Genomic DNA, 16,328 nt, shown 5'->3' with positions numbered 1-16,328 from the left:
ACAATTAGAGACAATAATTGCAATTAGTCTTTCTTGATGTCTCCCAAAAATCCAACACCTTTGAAATCTGCTCAGTAAAATGATAGTTTGGTGAGTTTTTCCCCTCCTTAGGCTGTGTAGGGAAGAGGAAAGTTTTACGTCTGATAAACTTTTTATTGTTAAATATAGTGTTCTTACTTCTCAGTGAAATCAACTTGTAATTACCTATAGCAACTGTAACTGATTACTCTTGCCCCATGTTATTTTGGCAACAAGCAGAGGCAACAGGTTCTTACTTGCCTTTAAGCCTCAATAAAATTGAAAAGATTTTAAGTACCTCAGTGTGTTTGGTGCACTCCCAGCTCCCACTAACCAAACTGTTAAATAAATAGAAGATGTGACAAAATACAAAAGACTGTTAAGTTTAAAAGTCAAGTTTAAATTGTCCAAAACTTCCCCCCAAAATTAACCCATTCAATGTTTTATGCCAGCTAGTTTTTGAGAAAAAATTCTATTTAATAAAGGACAAAATATTTTGTTTACATTTCTAATTATAACCACGGCTCTATAGGAAACAAAGACAGAAGCCAGAGTATGACAGAAGAGATTACAGTGATACTCGAATAAAATATATCACAAAAAATTTTGTACCATATTTAATAACATACATAATAGTGTATGTCAAGAACTTCCCTCACAGGTTCAGTATATATTCATCATCGCCATACATTTAAATAGCCCTCTTTCTTTCTTTCTTTCTTTCTTTTTGAGACTAGAGTCTCGCTCTGTTGCCCAGGCTGGAGTGTAGTGTCGTGATCTTGGCTCACTGCAACCTCCACCTCCCAGGTCCAAGTGATTCTCCTGCCTCAGCCTCCTGAGTGGTGGGGATTACAGGCATGTGCCACCACACCTGGCTAATTTTTTGTTAAAAATAGCCCTATTTCTTATTCTCCACTTTCTATTTCCTTAGCCAAGAGCTAAGATACAAAAGATTCTCAGCTTGGTGTGGTGGTTCACACTCGTAATCCCAGCCCTTTGGGAGGCTGAGGCAGGCAGACCACTAGAAGTCAGGAGTTCAAGATCAGCCTGGCCAACATGGTGAAATCCCGTCTCTACTAAAAATACAAAAATTAGCTGGGTGTGGTGGCACATGCCTGTAATCCCAGCTACTCAGGAGGCTGAGGTAGGAGAATCGCTTGAACCTGGGAGGCAGAGGTTGCAGTAAGCCGAGATAGTGCCACTGCACTCTAGCCTGAGTGACAGAGCAAGACTCCATCTCAAAAAAGAAAAGATTCCCACCCTTGTGATTACTTCCTCTGTTTCCTTAACTCCACACCTGGAGGAGCTTTAAAAGGCTGGTCCCTTGCTATCCATGTCACAGATCTTGAGGCAGGAGAAACTCACAAGTTGTAGATGGCCAGCTGGTACCATGGAGTCTAATGATGCCTTATCTGTCCAGTGCTGATCTTTGACATTCCCATGTCTGGGATGGGAAATCCATTTTGTAGAACGAAAGGAGACAGAAGGCAAAAGGGGAAAGTGTGACATAGGGAAGACACATTCTAGGAGGGAAATGGCATGGTGTGTGTATAAGAGCACAATCAATTCCCAGCTGCAAGAGTGTCACATGAATGACATGGACTTGCAAGAGAAGAGCCTGGAGAGGTGGGTGGAGACCAGGACATGGGTTTATGAACCATAGGAAAGAATCTAGACCTTACACTGAGACTACTGACAGACACTAAAGCCTTCTTCACCAGTCAGATCTGTTTTCAGAATAATCTCTCTAGAAGGTACCAGCTTCTTCGTGCATAATTACTACACTTTTTCGAGACACGTTCCCAGCGTAGTAACAAATGGGTACTGTATAAGCCAGAGAGCATTTAGGAAACACAGCTGATGGACTACATCACTAGGAAAGAAAGATTAGCCAAGGAGAAGCCTCCCTGCCAGAGTTCTAGAGTTTAGAAATGCTTTCCTTGATGGGTTGCAAGAAAAGCTTGCTGCTGACACAGCACATACTCCTTCTCAGCCACGGAGCAATGAATGGTCTGAAAAAATGGAGAATTTAGAAAAGTCTGAAGGGGTGGGAAAAAAACAAACTAATCATTCCCAGCTCAGAATCTATAACAAGAAGCCGCTCTCAGATGCCTCAAAACAAGCAATTCAAGACAAACATAGTCCCTTGACACAGATAAATTGTAAAATTAATTATAAGTTTTCTAGGATTTCAGGTGAAATATTGAAAACTCTTTACAGAAAAATCTAAAGCCCTTCAACATCATGTCTGGCTCTGTCAGCTTTCAGATTAAGCATTTGGGGAAAAAATTTAAGATAAAAATATTTACATTACAGAGGAGAACCTCATTACATCATGTTTCACGGACTTGGGAGAAAAATTGAAAGTATGAAGAGGAGAGAAAAACTGCTATGCGGGCCATTAGCTAAAGCTTCAAAATCACTATATTATCTGAAGTAAAATATGAAATCAGGTAAGGAAGCAGAGATACTTCTCAAACAATGTTCTCCAAACCAGAGCTTCTAACAGTAGAGGTTTCAATTCCTTGGGTAACCTCAGGAAGGTATAAAGAGAGTTGTGGAGACTCACAGGAAACTCTTACATTGTAAATAACACAGAAACCAGAACCGAACTGGGTTAATCAAAAGAGGGTCATTATTTGTTCATCTAGCTTCAGGTAAAGCTTGATCCAGAGTTCAAAGTACACACCCAATACCCAGTTTCTCTCCTCCCCAAAGCTCAGGAAAAAGAAAGAGAGAGTGGCCACAAAAGCTAGGGGCAGTCATTTGGGGGCCATGAGCTTTAGAATGGCCAAAAGAGGAAGGGGAAGAAATTTGAAACTGATCACATCATTACTGTTGGAACAAGGTCCACTTGAAGCCAGTGAGACCCCAGTTCTTAGGATGAAGTGAGAGAATTCCTTACCTTTTTAAATTAAGCCTCTTTGGGTCTGGAATTATTATTTGCTATCAAAAGAATCCTATTACTAAACAGAGACTGCAGTTGCAGAAATCAAAGAGTTACTGAACAGTGGCCACAATGTAACTGAATAGTACAAGCTCCTCAAGAACAACAAATACTTAACAGATTTGGAGCAAAAAATACTCATTTGCCACTATATATGGATACAAAGAAGGATGAAGACACAAATTACATCTTTAAGGAGCTTACAAGTATACAAGTCTAATTCAAACACACATAAAACTATTTATGGCCTTAGAAGTCAGGAGAGTGTTTACTGTTGTGGGGAAGCAGACACTGGAAGGGAGCACTTCTAGGACGCTGATATGTTTCATTTCTTGACCAGGGTGCTAGGTACACAGATATGTTTACTTTACAGCAATTCTTCAAGCTGTATGTTTATGATATATGTCATATTTCAATACTGAAAATTCAACAGACAGGCCGGGTGCAGTGGCTCATGCCTGTAATCTCAGCACTTTGGGAAGCTGAGGCGGGCAGATCACCTGAAGTCAGGAATTCGAGACCAGCCTGGCCAATATGGTGAAACCTTGTCTCTACTAAAAATACAAAAATTTGCTGGGCATGGTGGCCCGCGCCTGTAATCCCAGCTACTCAGTAGGCTGTGGCAGAAGAATCACTTGAACCTGGGAGGCGGAGGTTGCAGTGAACCGAGATTGTGCCATTGCACACCAGCCTGGGTGACAAGAGCAAAACTCCATCTCAAAAAAAAAAAAAATCAATAGACAGGTTGGAAGTTAAGAAAATCTCCCAGATATTAGGCTAAAAACAAACATAAAGATTGAAAATAAGGGAATAAACAAGAAAACTAGAGGAAGAGTCCAGAAGGTTAACTAAATCATATGGATTCCAAAGAGATGAGAAAACTGGAGAGGAAGAAATAACTAACAAAGCAATTCAAGAAAATGTCCAACAACTGAAGGGCATGATTGAAAGCCCTACACAATGACAGTAAAATGAGTGAAAAATATCACTGTGAAATTGTAAAACATTCAAAAAAAGATCCAACAAAAAAGCGACATAAAAGCTGAAGAAAAATTCAGAACTCTTAAAATGAACACTGTAAGATAAAAGACAGTAATGCAACGTCACTACGATTCTGAAAAAAATATTATTTCCTAACAAGGTTTTCATACTGGAAGAACCTACATATGCCAAGGTGGAATAAAGATGATTGAAGACATTTAAGGTCTTAAAAATTTACCTCCTAAGCATCTTTCTGAAGAAAACATTGTAGGACATGCTCCACCAAAATAAGAAAACAGTCAGGAAAGAGCAAGGCCAGGATGCAGGAATGTGAGGAGTCCACAAAAGAGAGAAGTAAAGGAATCTGCTGAATTACAATGAAGAGATCACAGAAAGGGATCCCCATGCAACAGGCATAGAACACCAGATTGGAGCAGACAAGAAGACTCTGGAAGACAGTGCTCCAAGAAAATGAAACAGACAGAATATCTGATGGTTCTGAAGCTCTTAAGAGGAGATGTGGTAGATAGCAAGGGATTTAATTAGTCATAACTACATAGAAAACTACAAATACACAAAAAGCAAGACTACCATTAATACAAGAAAAAAAGTTGAAAAGAAAAGGATAACAGATCACAGGTTTTGGAAAGCATTCTCATGTATATATATGATAACTATAAAGGCTGAATAGTGATATAATCAAAATTACAGTAAATCTATAATGGGAATCAGAAGCGTGTACATGTGTAGGCAGGCAGGGAGAAAGAAGAGAGCTAAGTAAATCTTCACCTTCCATATCAGGAAGCCAATATATAATGTTCAAAACAATGTAAGTATGTTATCAACTACCAAAAGCATTACCTGAAAGAAAAGAGTAGAAATGATTGCCTGTGGAAATGAAAATGGGAAGAAAAGGTGTAAAAACTCCTGCTTTTTTTTCCTTAACAAACCTTATAAAAATATTTGACTTGTAAAAATGATATGAATGAATAATTTTGATAAAAACTAAAAATAACACAGTATTGAATGCTTACTATGTGCTAATTACTGCTGTTATGTTCTTGGCACTTTACAAGTGTTTAATTCTCACAATCTTGAGGTGGATACAGCTCTGATCACTATTTTACAGATGAGAAAACTGAGTCACAAACAATTTAAGTAACTTGCTTAAGGTCCCATAGCTAATTAATACCAATATGAATGATGTCATTCAGTAGTATAGAATTTAAGTGCCTAATCAATGTCATGGACATTAAAGTCTATCCCACTGTTCTCTGATCCCTTGCCCATCACATTAATATATCATCAAAAGTTCAGGCCGGGCACGGTGGCTCACGCCTATAATCCCAGCACTTTGGGAGGCCGAGGCAGGTGGATCACAAGGTCAGGAGATCAAGACCATCCTGGCTAACACGGTGAAACTCCGCCTCTACTAAAAATACAAAAAATCTGCCAGGTGTGGTGGTGGGCGCCTGTAGTCCCAGCTACTCGGGGGGCTAAGACAGGAGAATGGCGTGAACCTGGGAGGTGGAGCTTGCAGTGAGCCGAGATCACGCCACTGCACTCCAGCCTGGGCGACAGAGCAAGACTCCGTTTCAAAAAAAAAAAAAAAATTCAGCTATCCTTGAAGAAAATATTGCAAGTCATATATCTGATAAGGAATTAATATCTAGAATACATAAGGAACTCACAAAACTCAACAACTAAAAAACAGCCAAATTCAAAAATGGGCAAACAACTTGAATAGACATGTCTCCAAAGAAGATATATAAATGGCTAAGAACATGAAAAGACGTTCAACATCATTAATTATTAGGAAAATGCGTATCAAAAGCACAAGGAGATACCACTTCATACCCATTATGATGGCTGTTATCAAAAAACAGGGAACAGTAAGTGTTGGCGTAGATGTGGAGAAATTAGAACCCTTGCGCATTGCCAGCGAGAATGTAAAACAGTTCATTCGCTGTAGAAAACAGTATAGCAGTTCCTCAAAAATGTCAACATAGACCTATCATTTGATCCAGCAATCCTACGCAAAAGTACATACACAAAACTATATACACAAAAAAAGTATATACACAAAAGTACTGAAAGCAGAGATTCCCACAGATATTTGTATACAGAGATATTTGTTCAAAGCAACTTTATCCACCATAGCCAAAAGATGGCTATTATGAATAGCCGATGGATGAATCAATCAACAAAATGTGGTATATTCATACAATGGAATATTATTCATCTTTAAAAAGGAATTAAATTCTGATACATGCCATAACATGGATTAATCTTGAGGACACTATGTTAAGTAAAATGATTGTATTAGTTTGTTTTCATGCTGCTCATAAAGACATATCCGAAACTGGAAACAAAAAGAGGATTAATTGGACTTACAGTACCACATAGCTGAGAGGCCTCTGAATCATGGCGGGAAGCAAAAGGCACTTCTTACATGGCAGTGGCAAGAGAAAATGAGGAGGAAGCAAAAGCGGAAACCCCTGATGAACCCACCAGATCTCGTGAGACTTATTCACTATCATGAGAATAGCATGGGAAAGACCAGCCTCATGATTCAACCAGTTCCTCTTTGGTCCCTCCCACAACATGTGCGAATTCTGGGAGATACAATTCAAGTTGATATTTGGCCAGGGACACAGCTGAACCATATCAATAATCTAGACACAAAAGGTCAAATATTGTATGATTCCACTTACATGAGGTACCTAGAATAGTCAAATATAATACAGGCAGAAAGCAGAACAGTGGTTACCAGGAAATGGGGGAAGGAGAAATGGGGAGTAATTGTTTAAATGGGTACAGAGATTTGGTGTGGGATGATGCTTAATGCCACTCAACTGTACAGTTAATATGGTTATAATGCTTAATTTTATGTATATTTTATTGAAATAAAAAAGGATACAAGGAAATGAGCTACTGATATACATAACAACATGGATGAATCTCAAAATAACTATGCTAAGTTAAAGAATCCAGACAAAAAAACCGTGCACATATATAATTCCATCTGGTTAAAATTCTAGAAAATGCCAACTCATCTAGTGACAGAAAACAAATCCAGGCTGACACAGTGGCTCACACCTGTAATTCCAGCTCTTTGGGAGGCTGAGCAAGGAGGATCTCTTCAGGCCAGGATTTCAAGATCAGCCTGGGAAACATATTGAGACCCAGTCTCTACAAACAAATAAAAAACAATAAAAAAAGAAAACAGATCTGTCAGGAAGAGGAATTGCAAAGGGGCACAAGGAAACTTCTGGAATAATGGGTATGTTCATTATCTTGATAGTGGGGATAGTTTCACAGGTGTGTTGAAACTTATAAAACTATAAATATTCAATATGTATAGCTTATTGTATGTCAGTTATTCCCGAATAAAGCCATTCACAGAGGGGAGAAAATGTAGCCATTCTTACAGGCTTAGCCTTCTCTTGACAAATGGGAGATGCCACTGCTGGTCATCCTTTCTCACTGGTGCTGAAACACTGCCACTCTCTTTGTTGGTAAAAAGTTACAGGACTGTATTTACACATTTCTCCCCTGCTCTGCCTCTTCTAATCTGGACCATCATATCCCTAGTCTGGATTACTTTGGTCACCTCTGTGAGCTCTCCTGTTTCTGGTGTTGCTTCCCTTCTTCTACTCCTCAGTGGCTCCCCATCTCACTCCAAATCCAAACCTACTACTTTGTATTCTAACATGACAAAGCCCTACCTTCTGCCACCCATTTACGTGTCCCTTTGTCTTCATTTCATTTCCTCTTCTCTCACTCTATTCCATCCACACTTGTTGCTTCTGAAACATCCCAATCACGTTCTATCTTCCCGCCTATGTGCTCCCCCTTCAAATTTCTCTGTGGCGCATTCTCTCCGTCCAATCTGCTTAAATGTTACCCCTTTAACAAGGCCTTGCCTGGCTCTCCTATCTAAAATTGTAAGATTATCCCTCACCCTTGTTACACAATCTACTTTTATTTTCTGTTTTCCCTTGCTAGAATGTGAGCTCGATGAGGGCAGGGATTTTTGTCTGTTTTGTTCACTGATACATGCTCAGCATCTAGACAACTGACTAGCAAATAGCAGATGCTTATTGTTAAATGAAAAAATAATTGCATAGGCATGAAAAAAATGTAACTTTGTAGATCAAATAAGTTTTTTCCCCCCCTTTGGTCTTCTTGTGGGCCTTCTTGGCTCTTCATGGGAGACCTTATTGTTAGATGAATAAATAACTGGATGGTCACCCCCAAAAATGTGACTTATAAGACCAAACAAGTTTTACTGAGCAGTATAAGTGATTTCAAAAATCATTGACAAGGCATAGCATGATACAATAAAACAAAGCTAGGTCAAATAAGCTTTGAGATTTTAGACAGGGATGCTGGGACGCTAAGATAACATTAAACATCACAGTGTTTTTATGAATACTCCAAAACTCCAAGCTGTATTTATAAACTAGAGAGCAAGTCATGTTAAAATAGAGATTCAAGAATTACGGGAACAAATTTCCATCCTTAAGGGGATGCAATTTTTCCCAAATCAAAGGCATGAATGGAAATCCTAGAATTCCAAGAACATTATTGCAAAGTCTCTACTTTCCAGCCTATCACATGCTCAACAGGAAACATGGATCGGTTTCTTCCTTTTGTGAGCCTTCCTGGGTTTTGGATTTTTGTTTGTTTGTTTGTTTGTTTTGAGACGGAATCTCACTCTGTCGCCCAGGCTGGAGTACAGTGGCGCAATCTCAGCTCACTGCAACCTCTGCCTCCCAGGTTCAAGCAATTCTACTGCCTCAGCCTCCCGAGTAGCTGGGACTACAGGTGCACACCACCATGCCCAGCTTATTTCTGTATTTCTAAGAGACAAGGTTTCACCATGTTGGCCAGGCTGGTCTTGAACTCCTGACCTTGTGATCCACCTGCCTTGGTCTCCCAAAGTGCTGGGATTACAGTTGTGAGCCTCCGCGCCCAGCTGCCTTCCTGGCTCCTTGTGGGAGGTCCGGAAAATAATGTCAAGAATATGCAATACTTGGCACTAGTTTAAAATCTTAAGAATTGCTTTTCTTTCTAGAAAGACAATTTCACAGAAAATGTTTCCTTCCAAACAAAGAAACAAAAATGGTAGCCAATAGTTACTGTTGATCTAAGTGATGTTTCTGAAGGTGTTCCAGTCAAAGAACAAGGTGCTGGACCATATTAAACATTGGGTTTTTTAATGCCTTCCCCGCTAAAGTTCGTTTTTTATAGCTAGGAGTAACAAGCAATTGCCAGCAAAGCTGGAATAGGAAAATCAAATATTCTGCCTATTTACATATGGTTCCCTGAAGCCATTCCTGATTAAAAATTGTACCATTTCAATCTTCCTACTGGAGATATCTATTAACTAGAACGGCATGTGAAAGCCAATGAATTTAGTATATAATTACACGTATCCTATACAAATTACTTCTCAATGACCTCTACTCATGAAAATAAACCAAAGAGGGATGACTGGCTCATTATAAATCTACAAGAAGATTTCCCTGGGAAAAGGTATTGAGAGCAGAGTCTTGAAAGATCTTAAGCTTCAACTGAATTTAATTTCAGCAGGAAGCAATCACTTCCGTATCTGAATTCCCAGTGCATTTTACGTGAACCTCTCCAGTGGCAAGGAACACTTTCCAACTTAAATCCCTGCTCTTGTCTCTAAGTAGCAATGTGACCTTGGCCAAGCCACTTCCCTTCTCGGTGTTTTCATTTTGTAAAATGAAAGGCTAGAATCAAGTGATTTCAAAAGTCTCTTTCAAACCTAATGTTTCGTCATTTCATAATTATAATCACGAGAGCCCACCTATTACCTCCCTATTACCTCAAAGTGAGAAAGCCATTGATTTATCTTTGGAGTTCCCATACTGTCTAGAACGGCTCATTGACAAACAAGTTCAAGGACACAGAAAAAAATACAATTCTCTGAAGTGTCCACTCTCTGTGACCTCCTTAAGCCCTTCTCAACCTCAACCAAAGTTTTAAACCAAATGATTCTCTTCAAGTCCACCTTTGCCATAGTTCTGGCATTCTGCCAAGGATTATAAGACCAGAAAACTAAACAGATATCACTTGTCACTTAGAAGACATGCGCCCACCATAGAGTTTCAAGGCACATGCTTTGTACACCATCTGACCCAGAGCCACATGCTTTGTACGCCGTCTGACACACAGCCAGACACCTACAGAAAGGTTCTGTTTCAACAAATAAGATAATCCGATGCATTCCAATCATCTGAGAGTATGTGCTGGAAAGCTACAGCAGATGTGGGTGAGAAGTAAAGCTGGAGAAAGGAAGACACCAGGACCTGCAAGAAAAAGCAAGTGGAACGTCCCCTTAACCTTTCCAGAAGGTGGACATTTTAAAAATCCAAGTCCCTGGCCGGGCGCAGTGACTCACACCTGTAATCTCAGCACTTTGGGAGACCGAGGCATGCAGATCACGAGGTCAGGAGTTTGAGACCAGCCTGGCTAGCATGGTGAAACCCCATCTCTACTAAAATTATAAAAAATTAGCTGGGAGTAGTGGTGCATGCCTGTAATCCCAGCTACTCGGGAAGCTGAGGCAGGAGAATCACTTGAACCCAGGAGGCGGAGGTTGCAGTGAGCCGAGATCGTGCCACTGCACTCTGGCCTGGGAGATAGAGCAATACTCTGTCTCAAAAAATTAAAAAAGTAAAATAATAAAATAAAATCCCTGAGATGGCTACACTGCTGGGATAAGAAACACCTGCTCATAATGCACATAGCCTTAGGTGTTAAGATTCTGAAGCCTGGATATTTGTCCTCAAATCCTAACTCTGCTAATTACTTGCTGCATCACCATGAACAAGTTAATCAACCTTCTGTGACTCAGTTTCCTCATCTGTAAAATGAGGATAGCAATAGTACTTCATTACTATTTTGTTCTTTGAATTGTTGGGAAGACAAAATGAGTTAATGCATGTAAAATGCTTATAACAGCATGTAGCACGTAGTAGGTGCTCAATAAATGAGCATTCCCAGTATTGCTATTATTATTAGATGGAGTTCTGAGAATTTCTGCAGTTAAGAGAACAAAGGAGGCAGGGCATGGTGGCTCAAGCCTGTAATCCCAGCACTTTGGAAGGCCGAGGCGGGCAGATCACGAGATCAGAAGATTGAGACCACGGTGAAACCCCGTCTCTACTAAAAATACAAAAAATTAGCCGGGCGTGGTGGCGGGCGCCTGTAGTCCCAGCTACTTGGGAGGCTGAGGCAGGAGAATGGCGTGAACCCGGGAGGCGGAGCTTGCAGTGAGTGGAGATCGCACCACTGCACTCCAGCATGGGCGACAGAGCGAGACCCCGTCTCAGAAAAAAAGAAAAAAAAGAGAACAAAGGAGTTTGCACACCGCTCTTACAGATTCAAATTCTACAGTTCCCTCTTTAAGTACCAACATTTCTATATTTATATGTAATTTATATTTGTATACTTTGTCAGTCTTAATTACTCCTGAGCATAGAAACTATCCATTAGACATTTAAATTCCTTTCTGAAAGATATTCTAGGTTTCAAAAACTACTTGATCACCCACGCGAAGGGAGTACAATAGGACTATTAAACTGGAGGGCTGAGAGTAATTGGGAGCACAAAGACATCTTTGTAGAGCTTTGTACTATCACATACCACTGCTTCAGGTTTGGAGAGTTGTCTCCTTAAGAAAGAAACTAACTCCATTGTTCGTTCACATCAGAGTTCTTGGATGTGATAGTTCTTAAATCCCTGGCAAGTCCTTATTAAAGATCAGAGGATCTCCGTTCTTTCCATTAGGACAGCATTAAATCCCTTCAAGCGATTTTCTTAGGTCAGCATCATTATTTGAGATGCCAGAGAAAGTGGTGAAATTTCCAAATGCTAAACTAGTTCCTTGTTTCAGACTGAAGACATAAGATAAAGTTAGAAAAAATATTAGTAGTTCTGAGGAAATTTTTGAGACTGGGAAATTGTAAGAAATTTAAAGAGTACTTTAAAGATCTTTTTTTTCTTAAATCTCTTTTCCAAAACAGTCATTTTAGTAAACAAATAACAACAACAAACAAAAATCCAATCAAATAACTAGAGTTGTCAGAAAATAATGACCCTGGAAAGTTCCAGTCATTCCCTGATGGGATATCCAGAATTCTGGTTTTCCAAACATCTTTCAGTAAATCAGACAGGAGAGCTAATACTATGTCTTGTATCCCTTTGCCAAATAATCAGACACAAAAGAAAGTCAACAGAGGTCATGCTCTCCTCCATCTGTTCAACTACCATTTTTGTAATTCTATTCTAAGGAAAAATGAGGGCCATAAACACACAGAAACAATAATAGAAGAAGAGAAATGTGGGTGGGCTACGAAGAGGTAGCCTACGATCTGTTTCAAGGGGATTATACATCAGAAAATGCAAGAACAAGTCTACCACAGCCACCCAACAAGGTCTAAAACTGCAGAATTGGGTAAAGGGCTAGGGAGTTTCCTGAAAACAGAGGACTGTCTGCTTACAAAACCTACCTCAACTGCTTCTGGCAAGGAAGGACAGTAGTTACAACTATATGAAGCCAAGAACAAGTCCATATTTGACAAATCACACCCATCAAGATAGTGATGTCAACCATAATAAAATATTTTGGCAGGTCTGGAAATGTGCACCTGTGGGAACCTGGAAAGATTTGACAGATTTTTGTTTTCCCAGCTCTTTATCAGCAAGTTAATTATAGCAACTGTACAATCTCCTCTGAGCTGTAGAGAAGACAGTTGGCTGTATGAAACCAAGAGGCTGCTCTCCTGGGCACAAGAGAGACAAATGACAGTAGTGCTTACGTGCAAAAATATTCTGAGTACAGTATAACAATGAGCCAGCTAGCATGGCTAGATAAGAAAGAGGCATATTCTGCAGACATATAGGTGTGACAAGACTAAAAAGGACACATGATACACACACACGCATGTGCATGTACACACGCAAGCACACATGCAAACATGTTCATGTATATGCGTGTGTCTCTCCAGAGCCTAAACAACTCGGGTCATATTATTACATACAGGGCTGCTTTTTCCAAGAGCAGACTGTACCTTCACAGCTATAACTGTACACTGCCACCGCTGACCTGTCCACCAGATTTTCATCATGATGCCAGCTCACTGCCATTTTCCCCATGCCAAAATAAGGTTCCTCTTTCAGGTATGGCATTTTCTGAGGATCCATGAAATTCAGCAAAGTTACGTTGTATGCTGCTCTGCTCTTAATGTCCACTTCATCTTGTCCGTTGTAGGATGACCCCATCCCAACCCTGGGGAAATCTGCAGACATACACAATGGCACAGCATCCTCATTAGCCTTCTCTTTGGCAGCAAGTTCTTCCAAAGCCTGGATGGTTTCTATCTGCAGGTAGTCATTGAGCTTGAGGAAGGTCTCACAAGCAGCGGCTATTTCAGCCTCGGTGTGTTTTATATTAGACCCTTTCACTGGCCAGGGGACCGTAAAGAGCCTGGTGTTCAGGTACTTGTAGGTGCAGCCTGGATTACCAATGAGGATGCGAGATACCGGAGTGAGCAGATCTTTGCCTTGGATCCTAACCAGGTCCCGAAATAAGCAGCCATGCTTGTGCAGTGTGAGAAAGGCTTCTTGAACCTCTTTATGGAGCTCCTCAGATACACTGCTGGCTTCTCGGAGAATTAGTTTAGGATATTTCAGCTGCCACTAAAACAAAACCAAAGCAAAAACAGACGTTGATATATAGCTACAATTGTATTATTTCCAAAGGTGTGTTTCTTTGTAAGCATTTGGGGAGTTGTGGGGGGACTACCTGGTGGCTATTTCTAAATAGGAGTCACATCTTCCTAGCCCAAAACAGAAAACCAAATAAAACAAATGTCATCAAACTCTACAGTCAAGATTTTCAAGTTCAAGCTCAAATTACTAACAATCTTTAATAAAAAACAAAAAATAATAATATGGGTCCTGATACACCAGGATTATTCTGTGACCACTTTTTCTCACCCTAAATCTCAACACCATTTTATTAACTGCTTATTATCTAAAATATTTATTAAGTGCTTACTACGTACCAGGTACTGTTGTAAGTTACTTGTGTGCATTAGCTCATTTTAACTCTATGCATAGTATTATTATCTCCAGTTTATAGATGAGACCACTGAAACACAGAGACATTAATTTGACCAAAGACATTAATTTGCCCAAAGTCACACAGCTGGCAAATATTGGAGCTGGAATTTAAAGCCCCTGGACACCAACCCCTGGCTTCCAGGGCATGAGTTCTTAACCATGAGAATGCATTGTCTCAATAAATGACAAACTGGTTTCTGCTTAACACTTTCACAAAAAGAGAACTCACTTCTCTTCAGGAGTTAGACATTAAGTTCCATGAACACAAAAGCCATGGCAATTTTGCTCATGACTATAATATGAGTGCCCAGAATTTACTCAGTAAATGGTAAAGGAATGAATAAATGGATTCGTGCATGGATGAATGAGGTATTATTACATTGCAATTCTAGAAAGTTCTAATAATTCTACTGGTGTCACTGGAGGAGAGTAATATTAGTCAATTCCCTTCCCTAATACAGAAATACATGGAATGATTAATGTAGGTTAGGGCTGCATTAGCTTTTCGGCTACCACTTTCCTTAGGACTTGGCATGTCAATCGGTGTCAGGCTGGAGTTTCCTGATTCTGTATAATGCAACTGATTTATTTGTAACCAAATCACAGGATTTTACATTTACCTCTGTAACGTTTGATCTGATTTGTTCCTCCCTAGTTTTAGGCTGTCTTAAAGAAAGAGTCAGACATGATCAACACATTAACCTGTCCTCCCTGTATTGTGTTGCCCACCATTGTTAAGATACCTTCCTTCTCTGTCTTCATTTAGTAATTACCATTCACATGATAGGCAGGGCAAGACCAGTATTCTTCCATACATTTTTTTTTTTCATGCAGCATCTGTTTATTGAGCACCTACCACCAGATGGAAACAAGGTCCCTGTTCTCACAAAGCTTTCTACCAAATCAAGTAAATAAACAAAGAAAAGCAACCCCAAATTGTGTTAAGTACTAAGACAGAAACAAACCAGTAGGAAATCTTATTCGAACAGGAAGAATTCTCTAAGGAGACGGGATTTAAGCTGAGATCTTCAGGAAAAGAAGGCACCAGAAATATGACAAGCCAGAGAAAGTGCTTCCCAGAAAGACAGACCAGAGAAGCCAAAGGCACTCAGGAAAAAGACAAACCTATTCTAGGGACAAAAAAAGGCTTGTTTTACTAGAGCACAAGAGCCAAAGACAGAGTGACATGCTACGAGGAGGCAGAGGAAGGCAGAGGCCAGATCACACATAGCCCTAGAGGTCGTGGTAAGGAATCTGGAGCTAACTCTAGATGCACTGGAGGATGTAGAAGGGAGAAAAATAACTTGATTTACATCTTATACAATCGCTCTTAGTTATAATATCAGGCACAGATTGGAAAGAGGCACATGTGAGCATGGAATGTGCTATTACAATCATCTGGAAGAAAAGTGATGATGGTCTGGACTAAAATAGAGACAGAGATAAGTGGACAGATGAAATACATATGTTGTAGGTAGAACAAAAGGATGTGCTTATGAATTAGATGTAAGGGATAAAAAAAGATATAAGTCTTTTGGGGTTTTTTTGGGTTTTTTTGAGATGGCGTTTCGCTCTTGTTGCCCAGGCTAGAGTGCAATGGCATGATCTTGGCTCACTGCAACCTCCGCTCCTGGGTTCAAGTGATTCTCCTGCCTCAGCCTCCCGAGTAGCTGAGATTACAGGCATGCGCCACCACACCTGGCTAATTTTGTATTTTTAGTAGAGACGGGGTTTCTCCCTGTTGCTCAGGATAGAAGTTAAGAATACATTCCAGATTTCTGGATTTAACAACTAAATAAACAATTTACTATTCTGTGAAATAAGGAAAACTGAGGCAAAAGAGAAATAGTAGAAAGAAGAAAAGGGGGAAATGAAGAGTTCACTGTAGAGCTGCAGCCTTGAAGATAACTATGAAACCTCCAGGTGAAAATATGGTGGGCGGGGGGAGGGGAATTGGATGTACACATCTGGAGCTCAGAAGAGAAAGCAGGGCAGAGGAACGCAATGTGGGAGTGATCAGCACACAGCTTGGTTTTAAAGGCCTAGAAATGAATGAGATCACCTAGGGAAACAGTACAAATATCAAAAGGAGACCAAAGCTATTTCCTGAGTCGCAGCAGAAACCTCAACAAAGGAGAACCAGCAGAGTGTATTATTGCAGAAGCTAAAAGAGGAGAGCATTTCTAGAAGGACGGGGTACTCAACTATGTCACCTGACACT

The 16,328-nt window shown here is 40.0% G+C and overlaps 1 protein-coding gene across 6 annotated transcripts in view; it reads right to left on the bottom strand.

The window, feature by feature from the left end:
• The window catches only part of FTO (FTO alpha-ketoglutarate dependent dioxygenase), a 405,797-nt gene that overhangs the window by 270,427 nt on the left and 119,042 nt on the right, over positions 1-16,328 (bottom strand). For 3 of the 6 annotated variants that reach the window (XM_019012612.4, XM_055366795.2, XM_063700209.1), the window contains exon 3: positions 13,024-13,681. In XM_019012612.4, coding sequence (XP_018868157.1) covers positions 13,024-13,681 — 658 coding nt within the window. The remainder of the gene's footprint in view (positions 1-13,023; positions 13,682-16,328) is intronic. The other 3 variants (XM_019012613.4, XM_055366796.2, XM_063700210.1) reach the window with 1 other exon arrangement.

Source organism: Gorilla gorilla, chromosome 18 (assembly GCF_029281585.2).
Source record: "Gorilla gorilla gorilla isolate KB3781 chromosome 18, NHGRI_mGorGor1-v2.1_pri, whole genome shotgun sequence".
NCBI lineage: Eukaryota > Metazoa > Chordata > Mammalia > Primates > Hominidae > Gorilla > Gorilla gorilla.
The sequence above is the reverse complement of the archived record's forward strand: the minus strand, read 5'-3'. Positions and strand labels throughout refer to the sequence as shown.